At 44.6% G+C, this 12,597-nt stretch overlaps 1 protein-coding gene across 1 annotated transcript in view; it reads right to left on the bottom strand.

Moving 5' to 3' along the window:
* MYCBP2 (MYC binding protein 2) overlaps positions 1 to 7,934 on the bottom strand; it is a 124,823-nt gene extending 116,889 nt beyond the window's left edge. The window contains 2 exon segments of the mRNA XM_078602847.1: positions 1,607 to 1,685; positions 7,582 to 7,934. Coding sequence (XP_078458973.1) covers positions 1,607 to 1,685; positions 7,582 to 7,751 — 249 coding nt within the window. The 5' untranslated portion in view covers positions 7,752 to 7,934.
* Positions 7,935 to 12,597: the final 4,663 nt, after the last annotated feature.

The following is a 12,597-nucleotide window of genomic DNA, read 5'->3' as shown; positions in this document are numbered from 1 at the left end:
CCTTATCCAGACCACAATCTCAAAATAACTGAATGTGTGGCCATGTCATTGCTCAGATCACCGACTCAAAGACCTGAGAAAATGTGGTGATCCCACCAGGCCGAGAGGACTTCTGCACATGCAATGCACAGTTTTGTGTGTGGTGTTAAATCTATTTATTTCCAGCCTGCATTGATTTTCACAGTGGTGGTGGGTTTTCTTGTCACGTACAGATTTGATTTGGTGGTGCCAAAGCAGATGAAGCCGGCCCAGTTGTGTGCTCGCACACACGGTCCTGCAATCCCTACATGGATTATCGTCGGTCTATCACATCCGACACTTGCCATGCCCACCCAACATGACAAACACAGCGTGCATATTAACACACGCACAGCAGGCTACGTGTGGGCACTATGCAGTGCGCAGAGTGACCTTGCCGCCGAGAAGTGGGCGTCATCAAACTCGCCTCTGGGTGTGGGCAGTTTTTGCTAAATCAGGAGACATGTGCCGACGATCCTTGCGTGCAATACGACAGGACGCCGATATGGCAGTGTCGCCGCGGGTGGGAACCCCTGATGGCTTCTGTCATGCACATTGCCAGCGGCGGAGCAATGCAGCGTGAATTCATCAATTAGTATTGGTTCTTGAACTCGCGATAGCCGCAATAAAATCGCGAGGGTAAGGGTCGGCATTTTTCATCGACAATATCATCTCGTGCGCGGGAGCTCGCCGGATCCGTGCATCGCAAGCCTGCGAGAGACAGCGACGGCTTGGGAAGACCTTCATCCAGCAGTGGATGAATCATTGCTAATGATGATGATTATATGCGAATGTAAGATTTGATTCAATCGATGAATCAACGTACCATTATATGCCTAACTAATCGGTGGTCAAGACTAACAACCGAGTGGCATCCACAGAATGGAACAAGACACCCAAAAATTATGACTCATGATGTTGTAGGTAATGATTTAATGTGACCCCCACTCACCACCAGATAAAGGTCAAGCTGTCGCCATGGTCAAGGCCATTGATGCCACCACACCTCACTATTAAAGGCTTTCTCCAAGTCCCTCAGCTTTTGCAGTGGAGACGCAACCTCCAAAAAACTGGCCTGACAGTATCCCACCATCTGCCATTAGGTAATCTCCTTAGTCACCGCATTCACCGGAGACACTTGTGGTTCCAACATTCACAAATAACGTTAAAAACAAGAATGGGATTATATCGTGACCCCTAATACCAATAATTAACTGCTGAGTGGTGGGGGGAGAATTGTCGCACCCCGAGTAGATCTGCACTTTGACGGTCACGGAATTCTGGGCTGTCCGCCAACAGTTTAAAGCTCCTTAATGAGCGAATAAAAAGACTGCCACAGTTAGCAGTGCACCACTGACATAACTGCAGCATCACCCTAATAATGTGTAACATAGCGTCATTGCAATGATGCCATTAGGAAGCTTCCAAATTCGACTTTTAAGACTTTTCCAACCTCGTATAGGACAGCCCAATGTCAGAAAATGTCATATCTATGAAACGGATTTCCATGGAATTAGCAATCACCAAGGGCAGGGGTTGATACAGATGCACGACAGGACAGAATGGTAGTCGGTGATGACTCACAAACCTTAGACTTCTGTTTGGTTTTTGACTTTGGCCTCTGTTTCTTCTTTAACTTCTTCTTGTTAATCGCATTCTTTCTGGCTCTGAAAAAGTGTGGGGTTGGGGGAAACATCACATAAAAACATGAACTTACTCATGAAAAAAACACGACATTTAATCCAAATATATCTAATAAAAATTTGAATCTACAGTGTTGTTGCCCTTAAACAACTGATTTTATCATATTGTTAATACCAAAAAATGTGATAAATACAAGCCTACGTGCTAAACTAAAAAACTGGCCGTTTAAATAGCCCACATGCATACACAATGTACAGGCTTATGTTAATCTACTACTGGATGAAGGCCTGTCCATACTATTAGGGTATGAGGGTCGTTTGATTGGACGTTACTGCGCTGGTCAGTGCAGGTTGGTGTAGGAGAAGCTCAGGACAGGGTCAGATAGGACTCATCACTGGTGTCAGCTGTTCACAGGACCCAAAGTTAGGCTTTAATAGCAGCGCGATAATCACTGTGCCACATGCTCAGAAAGCACGTAGGGTACTCCTAAAACGACAACATTGTTTTACAATAATAAATATTGTATCTTATGAGGGATGCCCTAAAAGTACATCATCATATTCATTAAAAGTATTCTTCATAATCAACGTTTTTTGGGTTAGATCGTGTTATTTATAAATGTGTCGTAACCCTCCACCACCCGACACGGCCAATCAGCAAAAAAGTGTCACGTTGACAAAAGACAAATAGTTCACTGCTTTAGCCCACCGGTGTGTTGAAGCGTGAAACCACAACATTTACAATTTTTTAGTACGACGTTTCGCTGGTAATTGCATCCAGCATCATCGAGCAATTCGCCAGAATGGTGAGTGGTAAATAACGCGATCTAACCCAAAAACGTTGATTATGAATAATATTGGTCGCGAAAGCCTACGTGTTAAACTGAAAAGTATTATTTTTTATCGAAACGATGAAAATTATTTTGACGTTCATTCATGGGAATGTCATGACCATTTTGGCTGTCTATCAACACGGTCTCCATTCCTTTTCAACACATTTGTGCCAACATGAAAACAATGCCTGCATTTCATCATGGTCAATAGGATTCATCAACCTTGCATAAATATTCGCAACAGTATCCTGTACATCAATGCCTGTAAGCCAGCACCGTGGAGGCAGTGAGGGTTGGTGGAACACACAAATGTTTGTGAAACTCCCCTTCCCGTGGGCACGTGAGACACCATACCCTGGCTCACGAGAAGGCGGTAATGGTAAGTGGACTAATTTCCCTCCATCTGTTTCCATTTGTATGAGGATAGAGTGTTGTCCCCTTGTGTGCATGGGTTTCTCTTGGTGCTCCGATTGCCTCCCACATGTATAACTCATTACTCATTAATTGGCTAAAAACATCTTGAAATTCCTTATATTTTTCTTGTCAATAACCTCTCGGTAAACTGATGCATTTAAAAAGAAATTCTGGGAATGTTATGAACGTATATCACTTTAATGGGCAAGTCCTTTTATTGTGTGACGTTGGTAGACACTACACGAGTCTGAGAATATCAGAAGGTCATTGGATAATTGCCTTGAACTGTGCTGCCCCATCCACCCTACAGTCCAGATTTGACACTTTCACATTTTCACATGTTCAGTCGTTTGAACGATGGCCTATGTGGACACCATCACATGTATGGTATAATAATTATATATTTATCCAGGAAAGCCACACTGCGTCAAATGACTGGTTTTCATGAAGATCCTGCTACATACGGGTTTTTATTTTATTTTAGCATTTCAATATGAAATGAAAGACAGTCATATACGATTGTGCCTTAAGAGGAAAGTTTTCAACCATTGTGTATCACCAGCTGTGGAGTGTGGCTCAGCGACATGGCTGTAAATTGTGCAAAGGATCATGGAGAGATGGATGCATGGAATTACACCAAAACATAGAAAGGGCAACACATGGACCAGGGAACAAATGCACGTCGGATATTTTTTATGTTGCCGGTTGATAAACTTAATGGGCTTGGGCAGGACACCGAGGTCATAAGGATACATGGTCAATCCAGGTAACGGAATGGCAGCCCAAGGAGAGAGCACGCCCCAGAAAATGACCACCATGGAGATGCAGTGATGGGATTATTGCACGAATGAAAGGAAATGGAAAAATACTATAAATTGTTGTGAACTGATGTGAATTTGTTCTGTATTGCCGTGTGACCCAGGTCTCCTTTGAAAAAAAGAGCCCATCAGTCTCAATGGGATCCCGCCTCGTTGTACATAAATATTTGACGATAAATAAAGGGTAACTGTTTTGCACGGGTGAGAAGCCCCGCAGTATATGCGCTGGGTCATGCTTTCAGAATTTGTCGGCTCCTATCAAATCTCACCGGCTAGAAGAGCGTGCTGTGTGGACACAAAAGACTTTTGCACACATAAACAACATCACATGGCATTATCTGAGCGAGCCATTGTGCCCTGGTGGAATTGGCCACATATTCGGAGAATTCCACGCAATTAATCGACTGGGCAGCATACGGATGATGGCCGGTGATCAAAATTACCAACGGAGTGGTAGTCAAAGCAGAGAAACAAGAGGCATGTCCACCACAGAGATGGAGCAATGGGTGTTGAGTTTTTCCAGGTACACCAGTTTCCCCTCCACACGAAGCCAAACAGTCATCACTAATAATGGCCAAACATCCCAATGTAGCAGGACCCTCCTGAATAAGAGTCTGGAGACTCGGCAAGGCTTTCCAGGGCACATAATTATCATAAAAAATCATGACTTGCCACTGCACATGAATAATAATCTTTCATGACCATCCCACTGCGAAGGTCAGGTGTGATGAATGCAGTTTACATGTCAGGATTTTTTTCCAAATAGTAATTATACCAACAATGGTTAAAAGATAAACAATATAAACAATTTTCATAATACTACATTCAATCCTTTCAGTAGGGCCCAGTCAGACAGTGTCATTATACAGGCTGAAACCAAGCATGGATGCTCGCTCAACACAGAACACGTGCGTGGAATTTTAATATTTAAACGCATCGCTGACGCGTCCTCAGTGGACAGAGATTTTTTTTAAAGGAAATATTTGATGGTTTGTTTCATTATTTATTTACTCAATCGATTGCTCTCTGTTTACCACCCGCCGCTTGCAACGGGAGCCGCATTCCAGCTGACGTAACCCGCGCGTGGAATGCTTAGCTCGGCATTTTTACACACCTATATGCTAATTCCTTTTATCCGCTTGGCAAGTGCATGGGCACGCAGGGCGGTATGGAGGGAATTCGGTTTGCAGCCGCCAAACTGAACAATGTCCATGCAAAACTGTCAGCAGGCTTTGGCCTGCATTCTCGCAGCTTAAGTGTCACACTCCAGTGGAAATAAATTACTTGCTTCGTTGAAGATTGTGATCAGATTTTGAAGCGTTCAGCACACGATCACTGTAGAACTTGGGCTGACCCTACCCTACAAATGAAATAAATCAACCTAAGGGCTATCATTTTGGACACTGACATTATTAAATATTTGGTCTTCAGATGGATGAAGACCCCACCACACCGTGTCTGTTATGGGGATTATTTGATCATACTTCACTATGAACGTCGGTGCAGATTATCAAAGAGTGTCCTTGGACAATAAGGACCAGTTCCATTATAATTCTAAAAATTATCCCAGATGTGGCCAGGAATCTAACTCAGGTTCTTAGCAGTGCCCTACCCACATCACCACCTCTCCCCTGTCATAATCATAGACTCGACTATATGTGTCAATTGTCAAGATTCCTAGTCCTACTAGGACTTCATCAGAATACATATAAGTCACAATTGTCTATATGTATTTGCCATGTATTTTTTACAGCAGCCGATAGGACGAGTGCAGTACATTGCAATGGCGCTATGTGTAGTATCGAACAGACGTGTGTGTGTGCAAGTTGTGTCTTTTCGCCCCCTTCGCCCGATTTTGTTTTCATAAACTAAAAGTGCGAGCAGCTGTCCGGACTAAACATAGACGTGACGATGGAAGGTTGCACAATCAATGCAGTGAATGGACATTGTTTCCCCTGTACATAGCAGTCTTTAATACAAAGCCTACAGCACAGAAACCGTAATATAATTGCTGTGCCTCCAATGAGCTTTTTCTCAATTAAGTGATGCTTATTTAAGTTAAATATTTGTGGTTATTAATCAGATTGCTCCAAAATGAAAGCCATTAAAAATGTATTATACCCAAGACCATGACATGTTTTGCTTGCTTACGTGTTGTAAATAAAGAAACCAAGAAAAATGAATGGACATATAAAATAATACACCTTTAAAACATTAATCTCATTCAAGGCCAGGTCAGAGTGAATGAGAAACTTTTTATTCATTCCTCCAATTGATTTGCAGTCTGAACAAGCAGTTCTAAGCCGTGTGTGCTTGATTTTATTTATTTACAAAGGCTAAATTGAAACAAACCCTCCCCCCCCCCCCCAAGTAAACCCAAAGGAAGCTGATTCAACGTAGCCACTGTTAATGAATTAGCAATATCAGGCCAAATATAGTCCTGGCATAAAGAGGAGGAAACAGTGTCCTGCCTGATCAAATGAGGGTGCCACATCTCATTGGATGAGTCCGTGGTGAAAATTCTGCTTTCCTATTACTGTACGGGGGAAAGTCTGTCCACAGACCAACGACTAATAATTTCCCACAAAGTGGTACTCATTTTTATCGTCCACCAAAGAGATGATGATGGGCTAAATTAAAAGGTTGAAATCAATTGAGAGCCGAGGGACAGTGAACCGAAGAAGAGCTCTCATCAAACGCATGCTCCGAGTGACCCTGTTATATGATTATAAATCCACTGCTGGATGAAGGCCTTCCCAAGCGCGTTGCATATCAGACGGCGCTGCACAGTAACAACCAATTTTGTAAAATTAATTTGGCTTTTAGGAGCAGTGAAAAATAAACAGTAACCCTGTAAATACAGCCCTTTATTCGTAATTAATCGCGATCACATTATAGTTGTAATTTCACGGAATGCTGCTGTAATTGTAATAGATTACACGTGTAATAAACAATGATAAAACGCATGACCTAAGACCGTTAGTGGAATAATCAATCGATTATTTGCTTGATAAAACGGTAATCAGGCCCTCACTGTGGAGTAAATTTCATGCGATCATCTTTTATCACTGGGTCCAAAGTGGCAAGATATATCACTGTGTTCGTAAGCCTAATTATCTGGCTAAAAGCTTATACATTGTGCCGAAAGTGATAATTTAATGAGCTATAATTGTGCAACTTAAAAAAAACCCAATACCGTAATAACGATACAGTACGAAAACAATGGTTCTCAGCTCAACACTTCCCCCCACCTCCCCAGCCTTGGGCTTGACAGAAGGCGTCTCTTTTTTTTCTAACATCAACTAGCGAGGCAGCGGGGGGTATAAACATCAAGGATAATGCATCTATTGCGAACGTTGTGTAAATTTAAAAAATAACACGGCGATCGAGAGCCCTCCATTGAGATACAAACACCGAGCGGTTATCACACGGAAGTGTCGTGTCGAGGCATAATGGTTTAAATATCGAGCAGCTCCTAGCTCGCGTTTGCCGATCGACACCGCCAGCAGTTGCATCCCTTAGTCAGTAGAACACGACAAGTTACGACGACCACAGCACCACCAATGAAGAAATAAACAATTGAAAACAAAACAAAAATACACCCCCCCCCCCCCACAATCAGTGCGGCCTACACGACCGTAACGGACACCGCGGCCTAGGCCAGCAATCCACCCCGGGCAGCATCGCTCTCTCCCGGTACGACCGCGCTAGGAAACGCCGGTCAACCAACATCAGCCACGGTGTGCCCACCGAATTACACCCAACAACCACTGGCATCGCATGCCCTCTTCTCCGTGTTCCCTCATCATCATCATCATCCTCGTCTCTCCTCGTCCTCCCCGATGTCTCCTTCACCTGATACCGCTGTCGAGGCCGGCGAACAGTCGGTGATACTTTGCGCCGAGCGCCGAGCCCGAGAGCAGCTCCAGCAACCGGCCGCCCATCTCCTCCGGAGGCTCCGGGTCGGGAGGCCGCTGCTCAGCCACGGTTGTCATGGTGGTGGTGGTGGCCATCATCATCATCATTGCTGCTGCTGCTGGTGGCGGCAGCGATGATGTTGTTGTTGTTGATGGCGGCCGGGTTTGTGTGGCCGCCGCCGCCGCTACAGACGCGGAGGACGCCGGCGAAGCGTCAGGCAGAGCCGGGCGGGCGGGCGGGCGGTGCTCTGGGGAATCAGCGGAGGGGGGAGGAGGCGGCCCCCACCCCCCCAACCACCCCCCACACCCCCCCAACCACCCCCCACACTCCCCCCCAACCACCCCCCCCAACCCCCCCCAACCACCCCCACCACCCCCCAACCACCTCCCCCAACCACCCCCCACCCCCCAATCACCCCCCACCCCCCAATCACCCCCCGCACCCCCCCGCACCCCCCGCACCCCGCACCCCCCGCACCCCCCCACAACCCCCGCACCCCCCCACAACCCCCGCACCCCCCCACAACCCCCCCCACCCCATGGCAGCAGACATTGGCCGTGATGTCATTCGCGTGCGGGATTCTGCGCCGGCATGTTGCGTAGGGGGGGGGGGTGAACGTGGAACGGCAATGGTTGTGTGATAATATTGGCCCACGACGTTTCGGCCGATGGGCCCCTCTTTCTTCCTCCTCCTCGTTGCGCACTGTCGATATTTATTTGCATTTCGAGGCAAATGTCATTGGCGAACGTGTTGAGTGGTTTTTTTTGGTTGGTGTTGCTTCTGTTGCTGTTGTTGATATTCGTGCATTTGTACCGCTTCGCAGCGCAGCAGTCTTACGCAGCATCGCCAATAGCATCGCCAAATAATTTGTTGGGAATAAATAAATGAAAGTCTTAACATTCTTAACATTCATGTTATGTACGACGCACATTCCTACTGTACAGGGTGGTCCATGTCTTCTGACCCCCCCCCCCCAATTAATTGATCCCATTACATTGTTTCCTTTTGCATATTAATTTCTGTTTTAATTAAACCTTACTGAAAAATATAAAGTTTTAAATGGGGAGGGGGTCACAAGACATCTGGACCACCCCGTACTACTACCGTTACTTAATGGGCAGGAGCATATACGTGGAAGCATGGACATCTATGCGTTCGAATAACGTATCCCGTTCTATTTTTACATGATCATTAACATTTAAACGTTAAATCATCTTGGTTCTTTCGGTAAAGTCACGTAGAAGGGAAATAATAAAAATACAACTTAATAAAATAATTCTCACGACGTTTCGGCCACAACGCATTCAGACGCTGTCTTTCCGACAGACCTGTTCTTCACCTGAGGACGGCTGCTTGCGTTGTGGCCGAAGCGTGAGAATTATTTTATTATGTTGTATTTTTATTATTTCCCTTCTACGTGACTTTACCGAAAGAACCAAGAAGATGAATCCCTGCAGTCACGAAAGCTTTAAATCGAAATTTAAACGTTTGTTTTTAATGTTATCCCCTTCCCCCCCCATACAAAATTCAGAAACAAACTAACCTCAATATGTAATCTCACTTGAGACATTTTAACAACCTGTTTTTAGTGCAATCGTTTTTTATTGAATTGCATCGGGAAATGTGCGATACCCACATGGACATGATTACAGGATTATTGAAACGAACATCGCACGCGTTCGGTGCAACGTCCCTTTAGCTTGACGTGGAGGAATATCGACGTTCAACAGAATTATTTTGCATAATCAACGTTTTTGGGTTTAGATCGCGTTATTTATAAATGTGTCGTAACCCTCCACCACCCGACACGGCCAATCAGCAAAAAAAGTGTCACGTTGACAAAAGACAAATAGTTCACTGCTTTAGCCCACCGGTGTGTTGAAGCGTGAAACCACAACATTTACAATTTTTGAGTACGACGTTTCGCTGGTAATTGCATCCAGCATCATCGGGCAATTCGCCAGAATGTTGAGGCTCTGCTCTGGCTCCCGGTCTTAAATAGAGCAGCAGAATTATTTTGGCCAAAAATGTCTTCAAGATATCAACTGCTGTACCCCCAATAGATCTTTTTCACGATAAATAATGTTACCCTGTTTCATCACATGCAAGATATGAAACCTAAGTCGTATGGTGAAATAAGATTTTTGTTTTATTACATGAGATAATGTAAACCTGTTTAGTGCAATGTGCCGTTTTAAAATGTGTGAAAATAATCCGATTTGCTTAGGGGTTTTTGACAAGTTTTTTTTCGTTACCAAATTGTATCAAGCAGTACACTTCACCCACGAGGTAAATACATCTGAAACCCACGTGTCATGATGACCCTCTTGTCCTTTAATGCCACCAGAGGATCAGGGACCCAGGGAAATAATATGAATTTCACGGGCTTCCAATTACAGTACTGTACAGGATGTTTTATTAGCGGTAAGGCAAGTGCAGTGGTTAGCGAACTGCGCTATGAATCTGGTGAATTTGAGTTTGATTCCCAGGACACGTGTCTAATATCGGTGGCGATAAAAATCTGAGCCGATCCGAGGCCTCCCCCCTTCACCAGCTCTGATTGACCAGCTTAGTGAAATATGGTTAAACCACCCACCTGACGAACAAGGGTATGGAGAGCCCTTCATACATCAGTGTTATTGACAAAGGGCATAAATCATCATGAATATTTATCCTACACAACAAAAACAATTATTGGAAATGTTATTCAGAACATTTTTAATGATTACTCGGGCTTTTTTTATTATGGCAATCAGTGAAATATTACTAACTGGAAACCGTCATTCCGCCAGGCTATAACAGGCCCATTGAGAAGATATACATTAAATCTTGACTTAAAGCTTTCGTGACTGCAGGAATTCATATTCTATGGGTCTTTCGGTAAAGTCACGTAGATAGGTTGAAAGAAAATAGCAAAAAAGAACAAAAAACTACGACGTTTCGATCGCAAGTGATTGCTTGCGTTGCGATCGAAATGTCGTAGTTTTTTGTTATTTTCTTTGAACCTATCTACGTGACTTTACCGAAAGACCCATAGAATAAGATATACATTGTTACTGGGAGGATGATTACTCAAGCACTATCTTGATTGTCTGGAAATATAAATCCCAGTGCTGGGTTTAAATGCCCCTGGAATTGTTGAAAACGTGGCTCTTTATACGCAAGGAGATACTGGGATATAGAGAAAATACAAGGCATTTACAAAGCAAGCATGTTGATTTATGCATACTGATATATCTTGTGAAGAATACAGATGATGTGGTCTAGAGCAAATTGGTGGGAGCGGTGGCGCAGTGGTTCGTACACTGCAAACAAATAACATTTAATTGGTTAAATTTTTCACCAAGGGGCCGTCCATAAATGACGTCATGCACCTAGGGGGGGGGTCAGACATTTTTGACGATGTGTGATGAGGGGGGGGGGGGGAGAAATGTGACGTCACATCAAAATGCGCAACTTTAAATAAATATGGAATTGTTACAACCACACTAATTGTTCTAACAACACTCCTACAACATCAGAGTGCAGCGCCACATTAAATACGCACTGCAATGACAATAGTTTAAAGCGATTTGAAGCATTTTTTTTTTTCAAAATGGAAATATGGTTTTGGGGGGGGGGCAGAGCTTTGTGACGTCATATTTGAGGGGGGGGGGTCTGACTTTTTGTGACGTCGTGTGACGAAGGGGGGGGGGGGTAAAAAATCGTCCAAAATCGCGTGACGTCATTTATGGACGACCCCCAACTCGTATTATCCACTCTATCACTCCGTCGTCTCTGTCGTATGGAGAAGAGCCATTGTCCGAAAAGTCACCTATATAATGTGCTGAGTTTTGTTTTGTTAACTGTACTTGTGCGCATCACCAAATAATCTGTCCCCATATGTGGGGTGATCTCCTTGCCGGACTACGACAGAGCACGCAGTTTTACGACAGCTCACCCATCTCCGGTGTAAAAATTGCGGCAATCCAAATGACACCGGAGACGATTATACACAACGACCTCCAATCATTCCTTGTTTTGCTCTCTTGGCACGGATAACAATTCATGACCCCATTAACCAGCCTTGCAAAAGTTTACTGGCTCAAAGTGGTAAAACTGTGACCTTAATTAAAGCTAAGTAACAAAAAAACATCAAGCCTTTTCAGATGGATCGATGAAATCAGGTCGTGTGTAGTAGCTGGGTGGACCCTTGCATCGCAGGACTATGAGAGATGGCGACGACTTGGGGAGGCTTTCATCCAGGCAGTGGATTGACCATGGCTGATGAATACAGCATTTTGGCAATCCACTTCTGGATGAAGACGTCTCCATGCCAGGGGAGGTTGTTTGACCATACTTCACCACACCAGCCGGTGCGGATTAGTTGCGGAGGCCAGGAGCTGGTTGTAGCTACAAATTGGTGGCCGAACTTATTAGGTTGCCAGGTTCACGGTGCGTAGTTCTCGCAGTGATTCAACCTCTGCACCACCACTCCCCACTCTACCCAAAATAAAGTAGTGTGCATGCAAATGTTTGTTGTAATGCGGTTTTTGTTTATCTCTTTCGACTGGCCATGAAGACAGCAAAACGGGCCCTCGCTTCTCCAACGCATCATGAGTTCATTGACTCAAGGCATCAACAATGACGACGGACTGGCGTGTGCCATCACACTGGGGATTTCGCGGCAACGTAACCTAGCGAAATACACTGCGGCCCCTGAAACTGGTGCTGCAGTTATTCACGAGACAAATACAGTACAGTAGTGTGTAAACAAACGTTACAAACAACGTGGGACGGGGGGGTTTTCACGAACATTACGAACGTGACTTGTATAACGAGCGTCTATCGCCACCTCGTGGCCCCGACAAGCAATGGGACAAATGACAGTAAAACGTCAAAATGCGTATATTCGATAACGAACTTTGGATCTCTATTTTACCATTATCTTACACAGAAAGCTAAAACTAAAGC

This window comes from Lampetra planeri, chromosome 19, assembly GCF_965212315.1.
Source record: "Lampetra planeri chromosome 19, kcLamPlan1.2.h2, whole genome shotgun sequence".
NCBI classification, from domain to species: Eukaryota; Metazoa; Chordata; class Hyperoartia; order Petromyzontiformes; family Petromyzontidae; genus Lampetra; species Lampetra planeri.
The sequence above is the reverse complement of the archived record's forward strand: the minus strand, read 5'-3'. Positions and strand labels throughout refer to the sequence as shown.